General features: G+C 35.1%; 2 protein-coding genes across 3 annotated transcripts; both read left to right on the top strand.

Annotated features, from left to right (window-relative positions):
* The first annotated feature begins 1,571 nt into the window (after window positions 1–1,571).
* On the top strand, window positions 1,572–7,211 carry LOC133860046 (probable metal-nicotianamine transporter YSL6). 2 transcript variants are annotated; one of them, XM_062295682.1, is made up of 7 exons: window positions 1,572–2,190; window positions 2,988–3,160; window positions 3,658–3,755; window positions 4,187–4,324; window positions 5,029–5,218; window positions 5,475–5,607; window positions 6,174–7,211. In XM_062295682.1, exons 1-7 carry the CDS (start codon window positions 1,803–1,805, stop codon window positions 7,109–7,111), a joined length of 2,058 nt encoding a protein of 685 aa, XP_062151666.1. In that variant the 5' UTR covers window positions 1,572–1,802; the 3' UTR covers window positions 7,112–7,211. The 2 variants fall into 2 exon arrangements, with proteins under 2 accessions (XP_062151666.1, XP_062151667.1); XM_062295683.1 differs by having other exon boundaries at window positions 6,177–7,211.
* An 11,728-nt stretch (window positions 7,212–18,939) lies between these two features.
* Window positions 18,940–20,721, top strand: LOC133860047 (transcription factor TCP20). Its single transcript, XM_062295684.1, has 2 exons — window positions 18,940–20,248; window positions 20,348–20,721. The coding sequence occupies exon 1, from the start codon at window positions 19,130–19,132 to the stop codon at window positions 20,024–20,026; it is 897 nt and encodes a 298-aa protein (XP_062151668.1). The 5' UTR covers window positions 18,940–19,129; the 3' UTR covers window positions 20,027–20,248; window positions 20,348–20,721.
* Window positions 20,722–21,623: the final 902 nt, after the last annotated feature.

Consider the following 21,623-nt stretch of genomic DNA (forward strand, 5'->3'; position numbering starts at 1 on the left):
TACGTTTTGAAATCACTAATTTTTTTTTTTTTTTAGTAATGCTATAAATTACATTTTTATTCTATAATTATCTTACACATGGCAGTCTTAAACAATATTTGAAAATATATATATATATATATTAACAATAACTATTAAAGGGTTGATTTTGACTGTCATATCAACAAGATATGATAGTTTGGAGATAAAAATGTGGCATTTATCATTACTCATTTTTTTAAAGAGTAATCTTGCTCTTTACATCTATTTCTCACATTTTATGTAAATGACATTGCCTATTTTAAATGACTTTTTTTTCTTTTACTTAAAAAAAAAAAAAAAAAAAAAAAAACCATGTAAAATGATGTGAAAAGTTGCATAAAAATTCATAGCATTTATAGTAGACTCACAAAATAACCAAAAAAACTATTTTGGTGAGCTAATTTATTGAAATGGTCCAATAAGTCTCTAGCAGCCTCGCCAATTTGATGAAAAAAAATTAGTGAGTAAACAATATTCACCAATAATAGTGAGCATTGTTTACTCACCAAACTAATAATAATAATAATAAAAAAAACTATTAAAGAGAAAAAAAAAACTATTAAATTTTCTCTATTTCTTTCTCTCTCATACATCACGCCATCACACATAGTTTTCATTTTGAAAAAGATTATTTAGATGGAATAGTGATAATGGATAGTTAAAATAGTGATGTTGTTGGAGTACTTTTAAAAAAGTGAATGGTTAAAATAAAGAAAAATAATTTTTAGCTATTTTGGTTAATAAAATTTAGTGAGGTAATGGTTTACTCATGTTCATCTTTAGGTTAAAATAGCTAATCATCAATTTACTAAAAAGTCATTCCACCCAATTATGCAAATTAAATGCAAAATGTATTTGCAATACATATGTGAACAGTACAACTCCACCTGCATTTGTGATGCATCTGTGAACAATACCATTCCACATGTAGAGTTGGATTATTCGCTTATGCATCTATTTTTTTTTTTTAATATTTGTTTCTATTTCTTTCGCTCTCCTTGTCTTCCCCACCCCCCCCACACCAAAACTCATTTATGCCATAACAAAATTTTAAATATCTCCAACTTTGGAAAATTATATTTTAGAGTGTCCATATTACAGAATCAATATTTGTCATTTTCAGGTTTCACTCATGCTGAGAACAAAAAATTTGTTAAACTTTATAGCAAATAACTATCCAAAATAAAAAATGACAATTTGAAAAATGTTATCCTTGAAAAAATACTATCCTTAGAGTTGAAATAAAGAGATATATATATATTTATATATATAAAATCGGATGCATGGTACCTTACTTTTAAAACCTATTAGTTAAAATTGACAAAATAAATTTTGATTAGTTGCATATAAAAATGCATACCCTATTGGATTGCTCTTATTTAATTTTTCTTTTAAAAAATAAAAAATAAAAAAGAAGAAGCAGCGCGTAGGAAATGCAATTAGAGCAGCCAGCGGCCTTTACTTCAATGGACCGAAATCCAACGTCATTGGGCGGTGGGCACGCTTTCCAAGTAACATTCAACTCTTTTTTTTGGGTAAAAGGCTAAAGGCCGAACTCAGAAAGGAAAACAATCAGCACAGTTGCCGGCCTTCACTTCATCGGACCCAAATCCCTTCGTCATTGGCGAGCCGGGCACGCTTCCCAATAAACTGTCATCTCTTTTGGGTACCATTCACTGTTCCCAATCAACTTCTCACCCTCCACGCAATCCACCCCAATCCCATTAATCACACCCCTATCCGGCTATCCTATCACACCCCCTATATTCTCTCAGATCCTCATGATTCCTGACAAGGAGCCGAAGGCAAAAATGATGCGCAAGGAGGGCGAGTGCGTGGAAGTATCTGAGCCGTTGCTGGAGGAGGCCCAGAGGATCGGGGCCGTGGAACCCGAACGCGTCCCTGAATGGAGGGAGCAGATCACGATCAGAGGGCTGGCCGTGAGCGCTGTGTTGGGGACCCTCTTCTGCATCATCACGCACAAGCTCAATCTGACGGTCGGGATCATCCCGTCCCTCAACGTCTCCGCTGGGTTGCTCGGGTTCTTCTTCGTCAAGACGTGGACTAGCTTCTTGTCCAAGCTTGGGTTCTCAATTAAGCCCTTCACCAAGCAAGAGAACACCGTTATTCAGACCTGCGTCGTCGCTTGCTATGGCCTTGCATTTAGCGGTAACCCCCCATTTCTATACACATTATGTGTGTGCACGCCTGTATTTATAAATAGGTTTTTGTTTTCGGCAGTAAAAATTGTGTCTTCGCGGTAGAATTTAACTATAAACGATTAAATTGACCTTTCCCACCAGCTTGAGCCAGAGCATTGGATCTCAGTTCGAACCTGATACTATCTACCTCTTATTTCAGTTAAATACTAATCAAATGATTAAAAATTTACTCTTTTTTATCAACTTAAGCTTTGGGATTTCGCTAGTTTGTGTCTAGGGTTTGTGGTCATTTTGTGTGACATTTGTGAGCTGTGTTTTCGGTGCGTACCAGCTTATGATTGAAGTCGCATTTATTAGTTTTTCAGTTTTAGTTAGTTAGAGAACGTTAATGATAAAATGGGATCTTTTAGATTTATTATTTTAGTTTCTCAAAATCCTGACCGTAAGTTTTAATGTGATGGTTCTGATTTTGCCACCGCAGCATTTAGCATCTCTAGATGATGTAAGATCTTTCTAATGTGATGGTTCTCCATAATTATGTTGTTATTTATGGAGAAGTAATGATTGAATAAAGTGATTTAATGATTATGTCAGCTATAAGTGAATCTATTTTGCCCTTGGGAGCTAGACCTGAACTTGCCTCAGCAATGACAGCAATTCTATACCCTAAATATATATATATATTTTTTTTAAAAGTATTTCGATACGCTAAATATTATTATGTATAGTAGGACATTTTGCTAATTTTGTGCTCATTATGTTTCTAATATTTGATTATATTACTGAATGTCTAATTGATGGCAGGGGGCTTTGGTTCGTATATGATTGCAATGGATGAGAGAACTTATGAACTCATTGGTGTTGATTATCCGGGTAACCGGGCAGAAGATGTTAAGAACCCAGGCCTGCTGTGGATGATTGGTTTTTTATTTGTAGTCAGCTTCCTTGGCCTTTTTAGTCTTGTTCCACTTCGTAAGGTAGCTGATGCTCTTGTAAATTTCAAACTTGTTAATTTTTTGTTGTCCTTTTTTTTTTAATTATTTATTTAAAAAGTAAAATCACTCCTATGTTTGGAAGAGATAAGTTCAAGTCCAATTTGGTTATGTTTGTATTGTCCAAATAAAGTTATAGAGGCTGGGTTCACATCTAGATGGTAAACTTGTTTGGTATTTTAAATTGCTTTTCATATGCTATAATGCAAGCTCGTTAGAGGATGAGTTAATTCTTTTAAAATTAATTTGGGACCTGATAAATTTTGCAATAATTAATCATTCCTGTGAACTACTAAATAAGTAGCTGAGTTTTGATGTTTGTTATAACGCGTTTTGAATTAAGACAAGCAAATGAGGGAGTTTTCTTTTGCATGTATTGCCTGTGTTTAAATATGTAATTGGCAACATGAACTGACTTTACTCTCTCTCTCTTGTCCTTCTTTGATGCTTGCTATCTCATGTCTCCCAGTGTCTGCTTTTAGGTTATGGTCATGGATTATAAGCTTACATATCCTAGTGGCACAGCAACTGCAATGTTGATAAATAGCTTTCATACCAACACTGGAGCTGAGCTTGCAGGGTAAGTTCTATAGAAAAACTCTTCATTAATTTCTGGATCTTGACATGGTACCTATTAATGTAAAGTGATTGGGGAAAAGTTAATAGAAAGAATTATGTTGATAGGAAATTAAAACAAAACCAAAGACATTGATTGAAGAATGAGAGATCTTTTTATATGTGATAATATCGTATGGAACTTTTAGGACTGCTAAAAAACGAAACTTCTGATAAATCATAAACACTGATCAACTTATTTGACATGTTCAATTTTTTTAGTACTGCACCCTTGCTCCCAATAAAATATTTTTTATTTTTTCTTAGTTCTTATGGGGTCATTATAGAAATGCCTTGGGCATTGTATGTGTTACAATGTTGATATGTGCTGTATATTCATTTGAAAATTAATCCCTATGGTTGCTCTCCTTCTAGTTAAATTTGAACTTTCCACAGGAAGCAAGTCCGTTGTCTTGGAAAATATCTGAGCATAAGTTTATTCTGGAGCTTCTTTAAGTGGTTCTTCAGTGGAATTGGCGATTCTTGTGGATTTGACAATTTTCCCACCCTTGGCTTGGCACTATATAGGAACACGTAAGGTTCTTTTAATTTCACTTTGCTTTCCTAATTGTCTTTTCAACACCCCCCCCCCCCCTTCCTCTCATCTTTGCTTTCCGTCCATATAATGCATACAGCTGGAGTAGCTGGTTGGGCCAGTTTGATAGCTCTATATGAATTAGCACTTTTTTATCCCTCCCACCTAAAAAAATTGCAGCTTTTTTGGATGTTTCACCTCTACTATCTGGAGTATGGTGAACATAAAGGGTAATGACTGATGTCACCAGATACCACTTGTGAATCCAAGCAAGTAATGTAGCTTAAGGTGTTTTTTATGTTCAGTGAAGATTGAACTCTGCATTTCCCTTGCCATATAGAGTAACTATACGCCATTTGTGAGGCAGTGCCTGTCTTATTTTGACAGTGTAGCTTGTTTCTTCTGGTGTGATAATTGAGTGATTCCATGTGACAATGGGCTCTTACCTAATTTTTATCTGGTGATAATGGGTTCATTCTTCATATCTGATAATTATGCATTGGGCCAACAGAAGAAGAAGAAGAAAAGCTCAAATATGTTCGTATTTGAGCTTTATCTAATTGTGCTGTGTGTTTTCTGTATGATGTACATATGTAAATGCGTATGTCTTGTATTTGTACGTCAACTTCATGAGGTTGAGTTGTTTCCACAAGGAACATTCTGCACATATATGTTGTTGTTTTACATGATTTCCTTGATGCAGGTTTTATTTTGACTTTAGTCCAACTTATGTTGGATGTGGTCTTATTTGCCCACATATAGTCAATTGCTCAGTTCTTCTTGGCGCTATTATATCATGGGGTTTCCTCTGGCCCTTTATTTCCCAACATGCCGGAGATTGGTACCCAGCTGACCTTGGCAGCAATGATTTTAAAGGACTCTATGGATACAAGGTATGGTGCGAGAACTCTCATCTGTATTATATTGTTTGATTCCTTCACTCAAATCACAGGATCCTAGTAGGGATTTTTTACTTTTTGTGGCTGGCATCTTGATGTATGCCTTGAGAAAATGGGCCTGTGGGTACAGTCAGGAGGCAATTGCCACCGGAGAGGGATGTAAACCACATAGTATAGCTATTTTGCTCTCTCTGTTATCTTCTTATGATTGCTCTAAAGTGGTTCTTCCTGCCTGTCATGTTGCTTGCAGGTCTTCATAGCTATTTCACTTATTCTTGGGGATGGTCTTTACAATTTGATCAAGATAATTGCTATAACTGTTAAGGAGCTGTTTAACAAAAGCACCAAACAGAGCAACCTTCCTGTCACTGCAGAGGTTCTAGGTGAGGATATTTAGGGTCTTTGATTTTATTTGAAAGTGTGGCCCTGTCAATGTGTTTGCAATAAAGTCATATGTCTGAAGCATGTGTATCTTTTGCTGATCGTTTTTAAGAGGAAATTGAACAATGGTAACTGTGTATGTCTCTGCAAGAAAAACATATGAACAACGAGCACAGGTAAAATTATAATAAACATTACTGTGATTCTCTTAAACATCTGAACAACTAAAATTGTGATTTTCTTACTTAGCTCTTGAATTTCATGTTGTCAAATTCTATATTAATTAAAGCAGATTTCAGCCAATTCAGTTTAGTATGAGAAACGTCTGTTGTTTATTGAAATCCCTCTATACATGGACAGCACTGCAGTGTACAATAGTTCGCATTTTCTAGTTTTTCTGAATTTTTGGACTATTGTTCTTTTTCTCCCTATTAGGGGTCTCTCTTGTATACTTCTGTATATTTGGATTGTGTCTCTATGCCCATTTTGAGATTAAATTACTTATATGTAATTATATATATAGCATTGCTTCATATATGTATTGATATTTCTCTCTTGGGCACGTTAGCAGATGAGGAAAGTTCTATACTGTTAATGGAGCAGAGAAAGAGGGATGAGATATTTCTTAAAGACAGGATACCCACCTGGTTTGCAGCCGCTGGATATGTGGGTCTGGCTGCAATATCAACAGCGACAATACCCATCATCTTTCCACCCCTCAAGTGGTATCTGGTTCTAAGCTCCTACATCATTGCCCCTGCCCTTGCCTTCTGCAACTCTTATGGCACTGGACTCACAGATTGGAGCTTGGCTACGACTTACGGAAAGATTGGTCTTTTCATCATTGCTTCATTGGTTGGAACCAGTGGCGGGGTTCTAGCCGGCCTAGCAGCTTGTGGGGTTATGATGGCCATTGTCTCCACTGCAGCTGATCTCATGCAAGATTTCAAGACTGGTTACCTCACTCTATCTTCGGCTAAGTCGATGTTTGTGAGCCAGTTGGTTGGAACAGCCATGGGTTGTATCATTGCCCCTCTTACATTCTGGTTGTTTTGGACTGCTTTTGATATTGGTTCACCTGATGGTCCTTACAAAGCACCGTATGCTGTAATATTCAGGGAAATGGCCATTCTAGGTATTCAAGGCTTCTCTGAGCTGCCGAAGCATTGCCTGGCCATTTGTTGTGGGTTTTTTGTGGCAGCTTTGATCGTAAACCTCCTGAGGGATGTGACTCCCACAAAGATCTCCCAATATATTCCAATTCCAATGGCTATGGCAGTCCCCTTTTATATTGGAGCTTACTTTGCTATAGACATGTTTGTTGGTACAGCGATATTGTTCGTATGGGAGCGAGTTAATCGAAAGGATGCTGAGGATTATGCAGGGGCTGTTGCTTCGGGTTTAATATGTGGCGACGGCATATGGACGATTCCATCAGCAATCCTCTCTATTTTAAGGGTCAATCCACCCATCTGCATGTATTTTGGGCCTTCTTTGAGCAGCTGAGCAGAATGGCCCTATCGTCTCTCTGTAATTATACGTTCTTTGAACTGGAATATTTGTTGGATTCTGTAAATATCATTAATGGATGATCATTTGGACCGTCTTCTGTGCATCCCAAACATTGGTTTTAAGACAACGCTCTCTCTCTCTATCTCTCTCTCTCTCTCTCTCTCTCAAACGGTTCCAACTCAAACGGATCAGCAACGACGGCTGCCGAGACATTCTCGGCCCAAAATATTTTGGGCTTCCATCTCCTTTTTAGTTAATTCGGCTCTCTTGGAGGCCCATCCAAACCATAACTTTTGTCTTATCAAATATTCTCTCTAGTTTGGTATGGCAAGCCAGGACCAAGATGATGGGGGTGGTAATTCTCATTCATTGGGTTGGGTTGAGCTAGGATTATAGAATTATCGAGGTTAATCGTAATTTGACTTATTTAATTAAACAAGTTAGTCTGTTCAACTATAACCCGTTAATTTCGTGTCAAATTTACAAATCGTGTTAAAAATTATCAGTCATAAATGTTGCTTGTCGAGATTGGGTTGTGTCAAGATATGGATATAAGATTATATATGTTTAACCCTAATTCAATCAAATTAAATCAATCTAATTAAACGGAATGGAGTAGGAGTTTGTCTTGCTTCCGATGACAAAATCATTGGAAATTTTTTGTGCAAAAATATATGTCCATTGATGAAAAATAATTGAAATTCTGCCCAAATCTTGCATTATCTACCGTTTAGTTTTGCCATAAAAAAGAAAAAATTGTAACCTTTTTTGTAAAGAAGTTTCGAGGCGGAATAGAAAAGCAATGAAGGTTGTATAAAATTGCAAAATATGCTGTTTTAGTAAAAAGCTTATGTGAGAATTTTTTGTCACACAATAATGATTAGGCACGATAACGTATTCTTTTTTGGTCATTAGCTAAGCATTTTAAATTCGATTCATCAATCAATTGTTTGACTTTCTAATTCAGATAGCTTTGTTCCCAAGGGTTCTACGTGGTGCCCCACAGACCTACACGCGGTTTGTTGGGTCCCATGTAATAATATTTTTTCATTAGCTGTAACGTGGGAGTTTGATTCTTCCATTATCCTTATCTTCATATTCTTTATAGTTTTATGTATATATCTACCTAGGTTGGTTACAAATTGTTTGATTAAAAATTATAAGCATAATGATTGTATTTGTCTCGGAGTGTTTCATAAGGGAATAGGATATTCTCATATTCAATTTTACAGTATCTAACAATATAAACGGTGTCGTATCATTTTAAAATTTTTAAATAATGTGACAACATTCACACCGTTAGATACTGTAAAATCTAATTTATACTATATAATTAATAATCTTCTCTTGTTACATTTTGAAAGCCATGGGCCATCACAGACCCCCCATCCATTCATCAATTTTTTTTTATTTTTTTTTTCAAATGAGTTATATAAAGTACAAGTCTAATACGTGAAATATGCAATGAAACTGATTGATAAAGTTTTCCATTAAATTGAATTTGAGAATATTCATTAAATTCAGTTTTTAGACTAGGAATGTACTATCATCGGAACATCTGATTTTCACATGTATTTTTGATAAAATCAATAGAGAAAGTGATATTTGACCTCGAGCAAATACAAATGAGACATATGTACTCTAAAAATATGTGTTAATTTAATGGATTGATTTTTCTTCGATCCAGTCTAAAGAAACGCTTTGTCTAAATACATATTTGGTGAACATGCTACTCATAGTGGTGCTATTTTTGGTCCAAATTAAAGAAGGAAAAGGGAATAGTTAATATGTGCTCGTTATTATATTAAGATGAATCCTAAATTTAAATTTTGTGAGCAAAACCCACATGATGATGCCCCATCTAAACCAAAATACTGTCTTTAACTAATCAGGATATATGCACGTGAAGAAGTGCTGGATCATAGAAGATGCAATTAGGATAGCCTGACACTTCTAAGAGCCTTTACATCCGGCTAATCAAATGTTATTTTAGTTAGTTTAGATATTTGAAAATACAAATGTGGATGCTAAAATAGTAGCATCCGGTTAATTATTTTAGCCCCAAATTTGGTAAATTGCTACGGTGAACGTTGTAGCTCACAAAATGTAATAATAATAATAATAATAATAATAAATTTTTTTTTTTAATAAGGCATGCTGATGACTTTGAAATGTAGGTGTTTTGAAAAATTAAAATATATATATGTAGGTACTTTGAAAGGCATGCCGATGACTTTTTATGTTTTGAATAATAAAAGTTCATAGCTAAAATAGGGAATAGAAGGTAGGTACTTTGAAAAAATTTATAGCTAAAACAATTTTTTTTTATTTTTTATTTTTTTTGTAAAAAAAAGGTTATATTTGAACTAAAATAGAAAGAAAATTTGTTGATGGGAATATGAATTCTTTTAAGAACCAATGAATTTCTTCATCTCTAAGAATTCTGAGCAACCATTTGGAAGTTTGTGGTGATAAAGAAAGACCATGGAAGTTTCTCATTTGGGTGGGAAGTGGCTGAGTGGACTGGATCAAGGTTCACATAGATAAAATGTTTAACATTTATGTTTTTCTCATTCTTTTTTTTTTTTTTTTTTTGCTAAGATTATTTATTTTTATTTTTTTTCCTTCAGTTCTTTCTATTTCAAACTATCACAAATTTAAATAGATTGTGTGTGTGAAAGGGAAATCCAATTCTCTCAAGCTAACACTAATCAAGACACATGGGAGGGATCGTGACCTTTGGGATTATAAGCCTGGCCACTCACCTCTTCAGAATCTTTTTATCCAACTTTTGACGGGTTGACGAGTCTAAACCACCCATTTAGTGGGTTATCCTCAAGGGAAAATGATTTGGGCATTGGAGCTTTTTATTATAAATCTTTTATAAATTTACATGGGCTGTTCATAAATGTCATGATTAAAAAAATTTGACTAATAAATTAAATTGTTTAATAATTGATGTCGTAAATATCACGTGTATTACCAAATCAAATTTATAATAGAGCGAAAATTTACCAAGCTAAATACCAAATAGAAGGAAAAAAAAAAAAAATAGAAGAGCAAAAGAAAAGGATGGCTCGTAAGGTAGATGTGACATACGGATAATGGTCAGGTCCATCTTATCGAAAGAGGCCCTTCCGTAAGAGATTCTGGCTTTATTGGAGCTCGGTATTGGTGGGTTGTGGCTTCTATTTAATGTGGTGGAGCTAACAATTTTCCATTTTCCCAATTTTTCTTACTTCTGATCACAATAGTAAAGTCCATTCATTCAAAAATATCATACCATTGGAGAGAGACAAGGACATGGGACAGTGGACAGTTTGTGTATTCATGTAAAGCTTTATTATTGACTTTAACGATTTTTTTTTTCTTTTTTTTTTTTCCTTCGGTTCTGCAGAACTTACACTACGTTTGATAGGCAAATTAAACCCTGAAATGAAATAATTATTCTTTGTAAAATAGCTATAATTTCGAGTAAAGAACATAACATGGTTAGTGAAATACCGAATATTCACCCGACTGGCCCTGAATGAAGAATACAGACCTAGGCCGAGTAATTGAGCACATAAAATGGACCCCGATGAGCCAAGCGGACCAACCAGTCAGCTATTTGTTAGACTTTGTTAAATAAATAAATTATAATTATTTTATTTTATAAATGGGTGTTTTCAAATAATTATGAAAAATTCATTTTTTGTTAAAACTTATTATTTATTTCAATTCAAAATTTTGGAGGGAAATCCAAAATTTTGAAGTGTATAGATGGAGAAAAGATTGTCCCACATTAGCTATAAAATAGTGAAGCCAACACCTTTATAAGTTATCCTCCTCCCTTTAACTATAACTTGAGTGATGGATAAGAAAGCTAGTCACCTAGTGGCAGCAAGGCCACCCGTGTAATGCGTGTGGGCAAGGGTATGAACAATGAGCTTTAGGCGCTATGAGGCGCACTTTGCATTTGATCAAATGAGCTAGTGCAATGCAAAAATCAGAGAGCCTCAATCAATACTTCGATTGATCTAGCCATTGGAAGGTGTTAAATGGTTCATTAAGGTGGTTGTTAGGTGGGATATAACGGTTATTATTCATGACCATCCGATCGAATCAATTTGGACTGTTGGAATGAGTTCATAAACATTAGCCCTGTTTAGTATACCCCCACCCCCCATCCCCGATCACCCGATTCACTTTTTGTCAGGACATGACCCTGTATCAAACTATCGTCTGCCACAAATTCAAACACTCCAAATCAAGGGTTGGAAAAGCATCCCATATTGGCAAAATATTCCCATTTTTCCCATGCTTTTTCACAACTTGGAAGACGGTGCACAAGCCGATTTTTGCAAGGAAATTGTTTTTCATAGTAGGGGTAAAATAGGAAGAAATATCAAAAATATCAAGCATGTTGAAGAAGCTTTATGCCTACCAAAAGCCTGGGAGAGGGGACACAGACAGGTAGGGCATCAGGGGATAATAAGGGGAGGGAAGAGGGAGGGGGTTAGCAAACAGAGCCATTATAAATATGTCCTCATAGCCATCTCCAAAGGCCGCAACATTTATCTTCTATTCCAAACATTTTTTTGTGCATTCTTTCTCATTCTAAGGATGTTTTAAGTTACTCTAGAAAGTGCTATTCCAGAGTAATTTGTGGGCTTCATTATATGTTAGAAACAATGTTGTCCAATCCTCTTAACACTCTAGAAATGAGACAAAATACATTCTAAAGAAATCATCATTGTCATAAAACGTTGAAATCCTTATATATTGCCTTCATAATTTTTCCTTTCCAATTTATATTTTCCAACATTGTTTGAGGAACAATCGGGAGCGATTTTTGTCCCATTATTTCTGGCTAAGAGAAGACGTGAATTAAATGTCATGCCTAGTCAGGATCACGCCTTATCATACGCGCGATGACACCTAACTAAGATCGTATGGAAAAAATACTCAACATGAGAAAGGGAAGGCAATCACTCCAAGTATAAACATTTCATAATCTATTATCATGTATTCTCCTTTTCTCCGAGCAATCAATTTCTTCGCAAGAATCATTGCTAACTTAAACATTATAGGTATCTCTTAGCAAGTCTTCAATCTTACTCTCCATCTCTTTTTTAGGCATTCGTGGTATGAGGTTAGTCATGTGAATCCAACTATTTATTGAATTACTGTGTATGAAGTTTAATCTTATTTTCAAATCAAGTTACTTTTGTCATTTTTTTTTAATTTTAAATTCAACCGTAAGATATACAAGAAAATTTATCATTTGGCCAAAGTGGTCGGGGGTGGTTCGGTCATCCCATTTAGCCAAAGGGCTTGGCTACCCATGTTACACCCCCCCCCCCCCCTCCCCCCACCTCCCGTTTTAAAATTTTTAGTTTTTAGTTTTCTTTTTTTCTTTTTTTTCAAGTTTATAGTGATATTTTTGTCGCATTAAAAGAATTGTAGCGCCATTTTTTTTATGGAACATGAGGGATACATTGCAAATTTATGGTTTTTTTTTTTTTTTTTTGACATATCCACGCAAGAGGGCTTAGAGGGGGGAGAGAGAATTCAAACTAATGACATCCGCTTCCTGAGGTCGGTCTTTAGCTGATTGAGCTACCTTTTAAGGACAAATTTATGGTAGTTTGAAAATAGATATTGATGCAATCTTTAATTTATGGGAGGCAATGACATTACAAATTAGGTGGTAGTTTGCATTGGGATCCGGCACAATATTTAAGGCATTGCATATTTGCATTGGGTGCATTAATTTTTATTTAGGCCGTTCATTTTATTACCATTTATTTCAAATGAACAATCCAAATTATAACAGCACATAAGCAAGAAAATGAAAAGATAGTTTGCAGTGCAAGAGATGGCTTTTTAGGTGGTCAAACCATTTATTTTGACTACCATGCAAAGTGGTTCATCTACCCTCAATGGATAATTTGGACATTTTTATTGGTCTATTTGGAGGTGGTCAAACCACCTTTGTGCCCAAAGAGCAAAGGGGTGGCTCGACCACTCAACCATTTAAATGGCCAAAAGAGTAATTTGGTTACCTAATAACCACCTCATTTACAACAAGTCATCATTATTTTTTTAATTTTTTTTAATTTTTTTATATGTTGTCGTGATCACACCGTCCATTTGAAATAAACGACTCAAATAAGAACTATTCAACTTCCACACAGTCTCAATCATGTTCCACCCGTGATTAATGCCGTAGGGCTAATTACTATTACAAAATTTGGCAGTGTTAGGCTAGTTTACAATCACTAAGTCTAATCCATTTCATCAATCGAGGAAAAAATAAAGATCTCTTCCGAAAAGGTGGTGAATATTGGGGGTTGGTTTTTTACTTTCTACTAGGCTGTTTCTTAACGTTTTAGTGCTAAAGGAAAGAGTAATAATACCTTTCAAATAAATATGGTTGATTTGATATATTTTAGATGATTACTTTTTTTTTTTAAGTGGTTCGAATAAAAAATCACTTAAAATACGTTAACTCAATCAATATAAAATGAGTATAATAATTATATATATATATATATATGAAGAATAGGCTAAATAGCTTTATTAAAAAGAAAATGTTGTATTCCCAAGTCCAACCCATTTCATTTGATGAGTTACTACACATTAGTAACAAATAAATAAATAAATCTGAATGCACATATATGTGTGTGTGTTCAGAAAATATACATAACACACTAAAGTTTAAGCTTGTTTAAGTGGCTACTGCCACCAAGTAACAGCAGTGATATAAAAAGATTTTCAGGCCACAAATATATAGGAAAAGAGAAATGTCACGTTTGAGGGAGCCTGTTTCATGCTAAAATGGGTTCGGCTAAAAATTATATATTGAAAACAACCCGATCAATATTTAAGGGGATTAAGAGCATTAATTAGCATCCTATTCTTTATACCTTTTATTTATTTATTTTATCAATTAGAGCTAACCAGTGACCACACTCTAAAATGCCTTTTTACATCCGTTCTTGGCTCTTCGCCATTCTTAATTCATTCCTGGATGAAACAAAAATTACTGTAACTCTAAACCCTAACATTTTTTAGTGGAATTTAATGGAGATTTTGATGGAAATAAATATATTTTAAAGAATGATAAAAAGTGGGATGTAGAGTGTTTGAGAATGAATATTTTAATGGATCGAGTAGGGAGAGAAAAAAAAATGGAATGTAGAGTTTTTTTTTTTTTTCTCGTAAGTAGTTAAAATAGAAAAAAGCGAGATTTTTCCTCAAAAATTGAAGAAGAACAGGATGCTAATGCTCACAGTTCACAAGGAGAAGACAATCCCTTTAGAAGTATTTGCCAAGGTTGGGAAATTTATTTAAATTCTTTCCATGGCTCATAAGATTGAAGGGAATTTACCCCAGAACTTGTTTGGCTCTTGCCACTAAAATGGGCTAAATAAATAAAAATATGAAAAAGATAGGGGGTTGGGGGCTTAATTAAATGGTTAAGACAAACATAAATTTAAAGCTTATCTTGTATGTAAATAATTCATACAAACCCCATAAGAAAAGCAAAGATGTTTAGGCTAAAGAAATACAAATTAATTTGAAAAGGATAGGGGGCTGGGGGCATAATTAATGATGAAGACAAACACAAATCAAAGCTTATCTTGTATGGAAATAAGTCATAGAAACCCCATATGAAAAGCAAAGATCTTTTTCCCAATCAATTTTTGAATTCATGTGATATTGGGTAAGATATTTCAACAGCTTGCTTTCAAAGAGGGGCCTCCCTTGTCTCCATGGTGGGAAGCACATGTGACAAGCAAAACAATCACCAACACACACATACCCACTCCCACCATTATTATCATCACCCAACAAAGGAAATGGTCTTCTCTACATCAAAGCGCAAAGCTAAAATCATATAAAAGAGAAAGGAGGAGAAAAAGGCATGCTCTTATTTCTTCTTTGATTTATAGAGAAACTACAAAGTTACCAAGTAATCAAGTTGAGAGTATGATAGAAGAAAAGTGAAAACAATTGAAAGAAACATATACAAGGATCCCCACAATGGTGACCAAGAATTGCATGGAGAATTCATGCAATGGAAGTCAATTGAGACTATATTGCTAGTTATCCTTCCTTGCTACATGGGTGTCATTCCATCTTAAAAGCATACAACTTAGGTGTCCTTGTCAGGCACTGATTTTCCCCAAAGTAAAATCAATTAATTAAATTTACCCCTTCCTTTTTTTTTATTTACATGTAATTGCACTTCGATCTCCAATAGTGAAAAGGGCAGGCTAATCATACCGACCTGCAAACTTTTGAATTTTGAAAATAAAGCTACTTTGGACCGATTATGTAGCTCATCCATTCTTATAAATTGGTGATCTCTAGATTGGATCGAGTAACTTGTCAAGGCCGGCTACACCATAAAACTTGTCTCATGAACTTTTGAATTATGAGTCTTGTCAAGACCGCTTCCTTTGTTTAATGCTTTTTGGATGGTGTTTTTATTTCTTTTTGTTTAAAAATATGTTCTGATGTGATATAAGGGTGAAAACAATTTTAAATGTTTTGTGTTTTAAATTCTTTGTTAATATTTTTGTTTAAAAATAAAAAACAAAATCAAAATCAATAACAAGGAGAAGGAAAAAGGCTTTAACATACAAAGCCTGTTTTTGTTACAAGTTTTCTTATAAACTGACGTGGCATACCATAAGGATTAAAAAAAAAATGATTTGTTAATATAATTAATTAGTAACTGACTTGTCAACCGTGCACTCTTAAGCATTTCATCAATTATGTGTTGTCACATCAGTTTATAATAAAATTATTGTAAAAAACAATAATGCCCTAAACATTTTCCTTCGAAGTATAGCCTTTGGATAGATCAGGATGGATCATGTCACGGGTCTCATCATAAGAAAATAATATAATTGTCTTAGTTTATTTTTGGCCTTGTATTTTATCAACATCAAACAGATTTTAGCTGAATTTTGTTAATATTTTTTAGAGGGTACTTTTTAATTTTTATTTAAAAAGGTGTTATGATGTGACATAAAAGTAAAAATAATTTCGAGTATTTTATGTTTTGGTTTATTTGTTAATATTTTTGTTTTGAAAGAAATACCAAAATGGAGAAGGAAAATTGTTATTAAACAAAGCCAATATTTTTTTAATTTTTTTACTCTTTTTTTAAAAAAGAAAAAAGAAAAAAGAAAAAAGAACTTTTTTCTTCCCAACCGAGTGGGTGGACATGACCTAACCTCAAAACTCTACACCCATAGGGGAATAAACGCTAAAAAAAAACACCTCTTTACTCAATCATGCTCAATTTTTTTCTTAATGAGTACAATGGGATCATGTGATAACATCAAGAAAGAAAATAGATCCACAAAAAAATAAAGCAACGATGATGATGTACATTTCAAAGAGTATGTAATTAAACGTTTATCTCCTAAACAACATATTAGATTTAAGGTGCTTATGAGGTATTGAAATAGCAAGGAATAGTTTGAGGGGCTTAAGAGATGCTAAGCTAGCATGGAATATAGGAATAAAATGGACAAACAACTGTGCCCACCTAAAAAATTAAGAAAGTAAAGAAACCCATAAAAAAATAAAATAAAATAAAAGAAACACAGGATAATTTTATAAACTGAGTTAGAAGGAATTTTTTCTAATTCAATTTAGACAAAAACTCTATCCTTTCTCTAATCAATAAATGTCAAACTCTTAAATGGCTTATTGCATAATATCATGCATTGGCTTATATATATTCAAAAAGAATAATGTTACTCTTCATACTCATTTCACATCGGTTGATGCAGTGTGTTTTAAGCAGTAGTTTTCATTTTGTTTTTGTTTTGAATAGCTGACACGGAAAGCCACTTAAAACACAAGTGTGAAATGAGTTTGATAAATGAATGTGAAGAGTAGTTTTGTTGATTCGAAAAAACAACTTACCGACAATGGCTAGAAAACAAGAGGCTTATAAAATTTGGAGGTATTATGAACTGATTGAAAAACCAGGATTATCCTGTCATTTTCTGAATACATTCTCACATGATTTATCGATTAAATTGATGAGTGGCCTATATTCGACCACTACCTTAGAAGGTTTATGTTTGTTCGTATAGGGGAATTATATATGATCATGGCCAGGCGATGACTAATTTAACGCCGTCAATTGAGTGATATAAATCACATACGTACACATAGGCACCTACCTCAGCAATAATAATTATTCACCTCTTGTTAGGGTTAGGCACATACACGTATATATTACGATATATATGATCCTTGGAACATTAGAAAATGGGTTTCCCTCTCTAAGAAATTGGGCATCTTTGTCGTAGGAGAAATTTGAGGGACTTCTTGTCACTTTCTTGAGCTGTAATTGGTAGACCATTAAACTAAGGATTCAATTTACTTTGATAAGTGTATTTTAACCCCTCTCTCTCTCTCTCTCTCTCTCTCTATCTATCTCTCTACATGGTACACACTCAAGTTTCTTTATTGAAAAACACATGCTTGAGGACAACGTTTTTCTCCAAACTAGATTAGAAGAATTTGTTTCAATCTAATTTATTATATTGATATTTGTTTTTAAAGCATGTGAGAATTGACGACATATGTTAATTTAATAGACTGAATTAAAAAAAAAAAATCCTCAAATCCAATTTAAAACAAAACTTTATTTTATGCTTTATTCAATTTTGAACTTTACAGAGACCATCAAAACTAAAAAAAAAAAAAGGTTTGATACAGCACTTTTTTTTATTTCATTAATTTTGTGCTCAAAACCGATTGAATCTTAAACCTCATTCTTTAATGATAGATGGAAATATTATGGATTTGAATTCATCTTCAATACTTAAAATCATTAGTAAGATGAGAACAACAATAACTATATGAGGCGTGATTCGTTAGAGTAGTGACCAAACACCGGATCAGGATCCCCTCAAATTTTTTGTCCGAATTTGATAGAATTCGGGCAGGTAGTTGTGAGTAAGCATTTATGGGATCTACCTGACCGGATTAGTAGTTGGGCAGCCCAACTTTTATTTGGTCAGGTGGATCCCATAAATGCTCACTCACAACTACCTGCCCGAATTCTATCAAATTCGGACAAAGAATTTGAGGGGATCTTAATTCCCAAAGACCACGCTCATCGGCTTTGAGTACGGTGTCCAATTAACTTAACTGATTGTTCAAAGTATATAATTTATAGGGCAAAAGTTATTTTCTAATTTGTGTAGCTGAAGGTAACACAAAAAGCGTGGGTTAATCATACGATCGTATAAAATACATACAAAAACACTAAGAATGGAAGTGGGATTCTGTATATGGCCCATAAACTGTCCTAAAATCTAGTATTCAGGCACCAGGGCCCCATGTCTTGTGATTGCTGATCCCATTATTACTTTTCTTCTTTAATTTTTGTGTGTGGTTTTTAACATATCTGATTCCTGAAGGATGGGCCTAGAGTGGGTTAGAAGCAACTCCACCACCCACTCATGGGTTGCCATGTGTCGGAATGCTAGTAGTCTACGTGGACACTTGAGTCCCTTGCAAGAGATGGCATCATACATTGTTGTTGTTGCAATAATAGCATGCAGGAGAGAGAGAGAGAGAGAGAGAGAGAGAGAGAATCCATAGAATGTGGGAATGGGTTTACATGAGTGTCTCTGAGGTGGTGAAATTGGCAGTTAAAGTTGCTTTCATATGAAACTAGTCAAAACCCACGACAGTGAAAAAGGAAAGGTGATGAGAGACAGACAGAGAGCGTGAGATTGTGAGAGAGAGAGAGAGAGAGAGAGAGAGACTAAAACAACTAATGAACTAAACCCAAGAGTTAAATATTGACAATTGGGAGGACATTGGGATTTTAATACTATATGGGTTTTGTCTTCTCATTCCTTGCCAAAAACAGTGAAAACTCATGAAAGTGTAGGACTTTTCAGGTCACCTTCTTCAATCAAAGAGGACCCCTTTTTCTTTTTTATTTTTCTTTTTTGCTTTTTTTCTTATTTTGCCCTGTTCATGGATCCCAAGGGCTCAACAACAAAGCAGCCACAAGAAGTACCCAACTTCTTGAGCCTCCCCCAGCCACATCAACAACAACCAAACATGGGTGAGAACAAGCCTGCTGAAATCAAAGATTTTCAGATTGTGATTGCTGATAAAGAAGACGGCAAGAAGCAGTTGGCCCCCAAGAGAAGCTCAAACAAGGACAGGCACACTAAAGTTGAAGGCAGGGGAAGGAGGATAAGGATGCCCGCCCTCTGTGCAGCAAGGATTTTCCAATTGACCAGAGAATTGGGCCACAAATCTGATGGGGAAACCATACAGTGGCTTTTACAGCAGGCTGAGCCGTCGATAATAGCCGCCACCGGCACGGGGACCATACCGGCATCAGCTTTAGCCGCGGCAGGGGGCTCTGTTTCACAGCATGGGGGCTCTCTATCAGCTGGATTGCACCAAAAGATTGATGATTTAGGGGGGTCCAGTATTGGGTCAGGGAGTAGGACCAGCTGGGCAATGGTAGGTGGGAACTTAGGGAGACCCCATGTGGCCACAGGGCTATGGCCCCCGGTCAGTGGGTTTGGGTTCCAGTCATCATCTGGTCCATCAACAACAAATTTGGGCAGTGAGAGTTCAAATTACCTGCAAAAGATTGGCTTTCCCGGGTTTGACTTGCCAGCAACCAACATGGGTCCTATGAGTTTCACCTCAATATTGGGTGGTGGGAGTAACCAGCCGCTACCTGGATTGGAGCTTGGCTTGTCTCAGGATGGTCATATTGGGGTTTTGAACCCACAAGCCTTGAGCCAGATTTATCAGCAGATGGGTCAGGCTAGAGTGCACCAACACCAGCACCAGCACCAGCACCAGCACCAACCGCCTGCTAAGGATGATTCTCAAGGGTCAGGACAGTAGGTTTTGGCATTGGGGACAATCAAAGTCTACAAATTTGGAGAGGGACTATAAAAGAAGTAGCATTGTTCAGAGGCTGAGTTCTTTGGTAATGATTTTTGTATTGTATAATTTGGAAAAAAGAAAAAAGAGTGAGGAAAGAGATACTGAGAGAATTCAAATAGGGACTGGATTTGGTTTGCCCCTTCTTTTTGTCCTCTGCATCACCCAAGTCTCCAAAAACAGGTGCTCCTGGGTTTAAATGGTTTGTTTGATGAATATTTTCTGTATATACCATAGAGGTGTTAATTGTTGTAAGTGTTGATTTTGGTGTAAAATTTGCAGGTGGAATTGTGCACAACCAAATTGCTTGGGTTTGGGATTAACTTCTTGTTTAATTCAGAGGTGTGTCGTTTATAGTGTAAGGCATCTTTGATTATTTTTTTCTTCTTTAGGTCTGGATGGAGTGGTGATCAGTTTGTTTGTTACATTAGAGTTTTATAGTCATACTTGTCCAATTTATTCTTAGATCTACTAAGGGATTTTAATTATCAAATATATTCTTATGGTTTGCACAGAAAGGGCCAATTGCTTTTAGTTTATGGCTGTCCGATACATTCATTTTACTTGCTACCTTGTGTGTTATTGTTTCCTTTCAGAAATATATAGCTTTGGACCAATCTCACTTTCTTTATAAAGATAATTTAGTTTTTTTTCCACGGGAAAATTTCCTCTCGAGATCCTTATTCGTTTCTTCTTTATTCAAATTTTCATGTTTTGGAATATGTCAAGGATTGATATTGCATATTTGTGTATCCTTTTCTTTCTCTATGTTGTTCCCTACACTCTAAATTGTAGTTTTGATTTTGGTATGCCTTGAGGCAAGATAGTTCTTGTAATTACATCAATTAAGTCTAAGATAAAAACCTTTAACATTGAAGGATGGTCAGTCCTCTTACATCATTGCAACTGAGATAGTCTCCATTACTTTCATACTATAATCAACCTCAAATTTTGTTGATGGGCCTTGATCTTGACTCTTGTCTTATTAGTGTTTGTGATAGCCAATGTTGCCACAGTTTTGCCTCATTAAGTTTCCAACCACCTTTTGGTCCTTGGAGATGAACTGCTATATATCCTAATACTCTTGCAATACCTGATATTGCAAGCCCATCTCGTCAACCGCATATGTTTGTTAGTATCATGCCCCTATTCTCCATTCATGTTGCCTTGGCACATGTCACAAGATCCAGTGCTCAAGTTTATATTGTAGTTTAGCATGTCGAAGTCTAGAAGTCCAAGGTTGATGAATGATCTCATATTAGAATATAATTAATGGCGTATAATGAGCACATAGTGGAAAGATCATTTATCTTGTATCTGACACCCACACTTGGAGGTTCAAATGGAAGCAATTTCTTCGTAGTAGCTTGGACTATCATCATCACATTACATGGAGTCTTTGGCAAGTGTCTTTTTTAAGTATCATTAGAATGGAATGATCAAAGCTGTTTGATTTTCTTAAATTTCATCACTTTATAGGTGCTTCTTCATTATGCCTTTCTCTTTTTCTTCTTTCTAATAAGAAAAGCTCTCCTCCTTCATTATATGTGTCTCCCCT

This window comes from Alnus glutinosa, chromosome 2 (assembly GCF_958979055.1).
Source record: "Alnus glutinosa chromosome 2, dhAlnGlut1.1, whole genome shotgun sequence".
NCBI classification, from domain to species: Eukaryota; Viridiplantae; Streptophyta; class Magnoliopsida; order Fagales; family Betulaceae; genus Alnus; species Alnus glutinosa.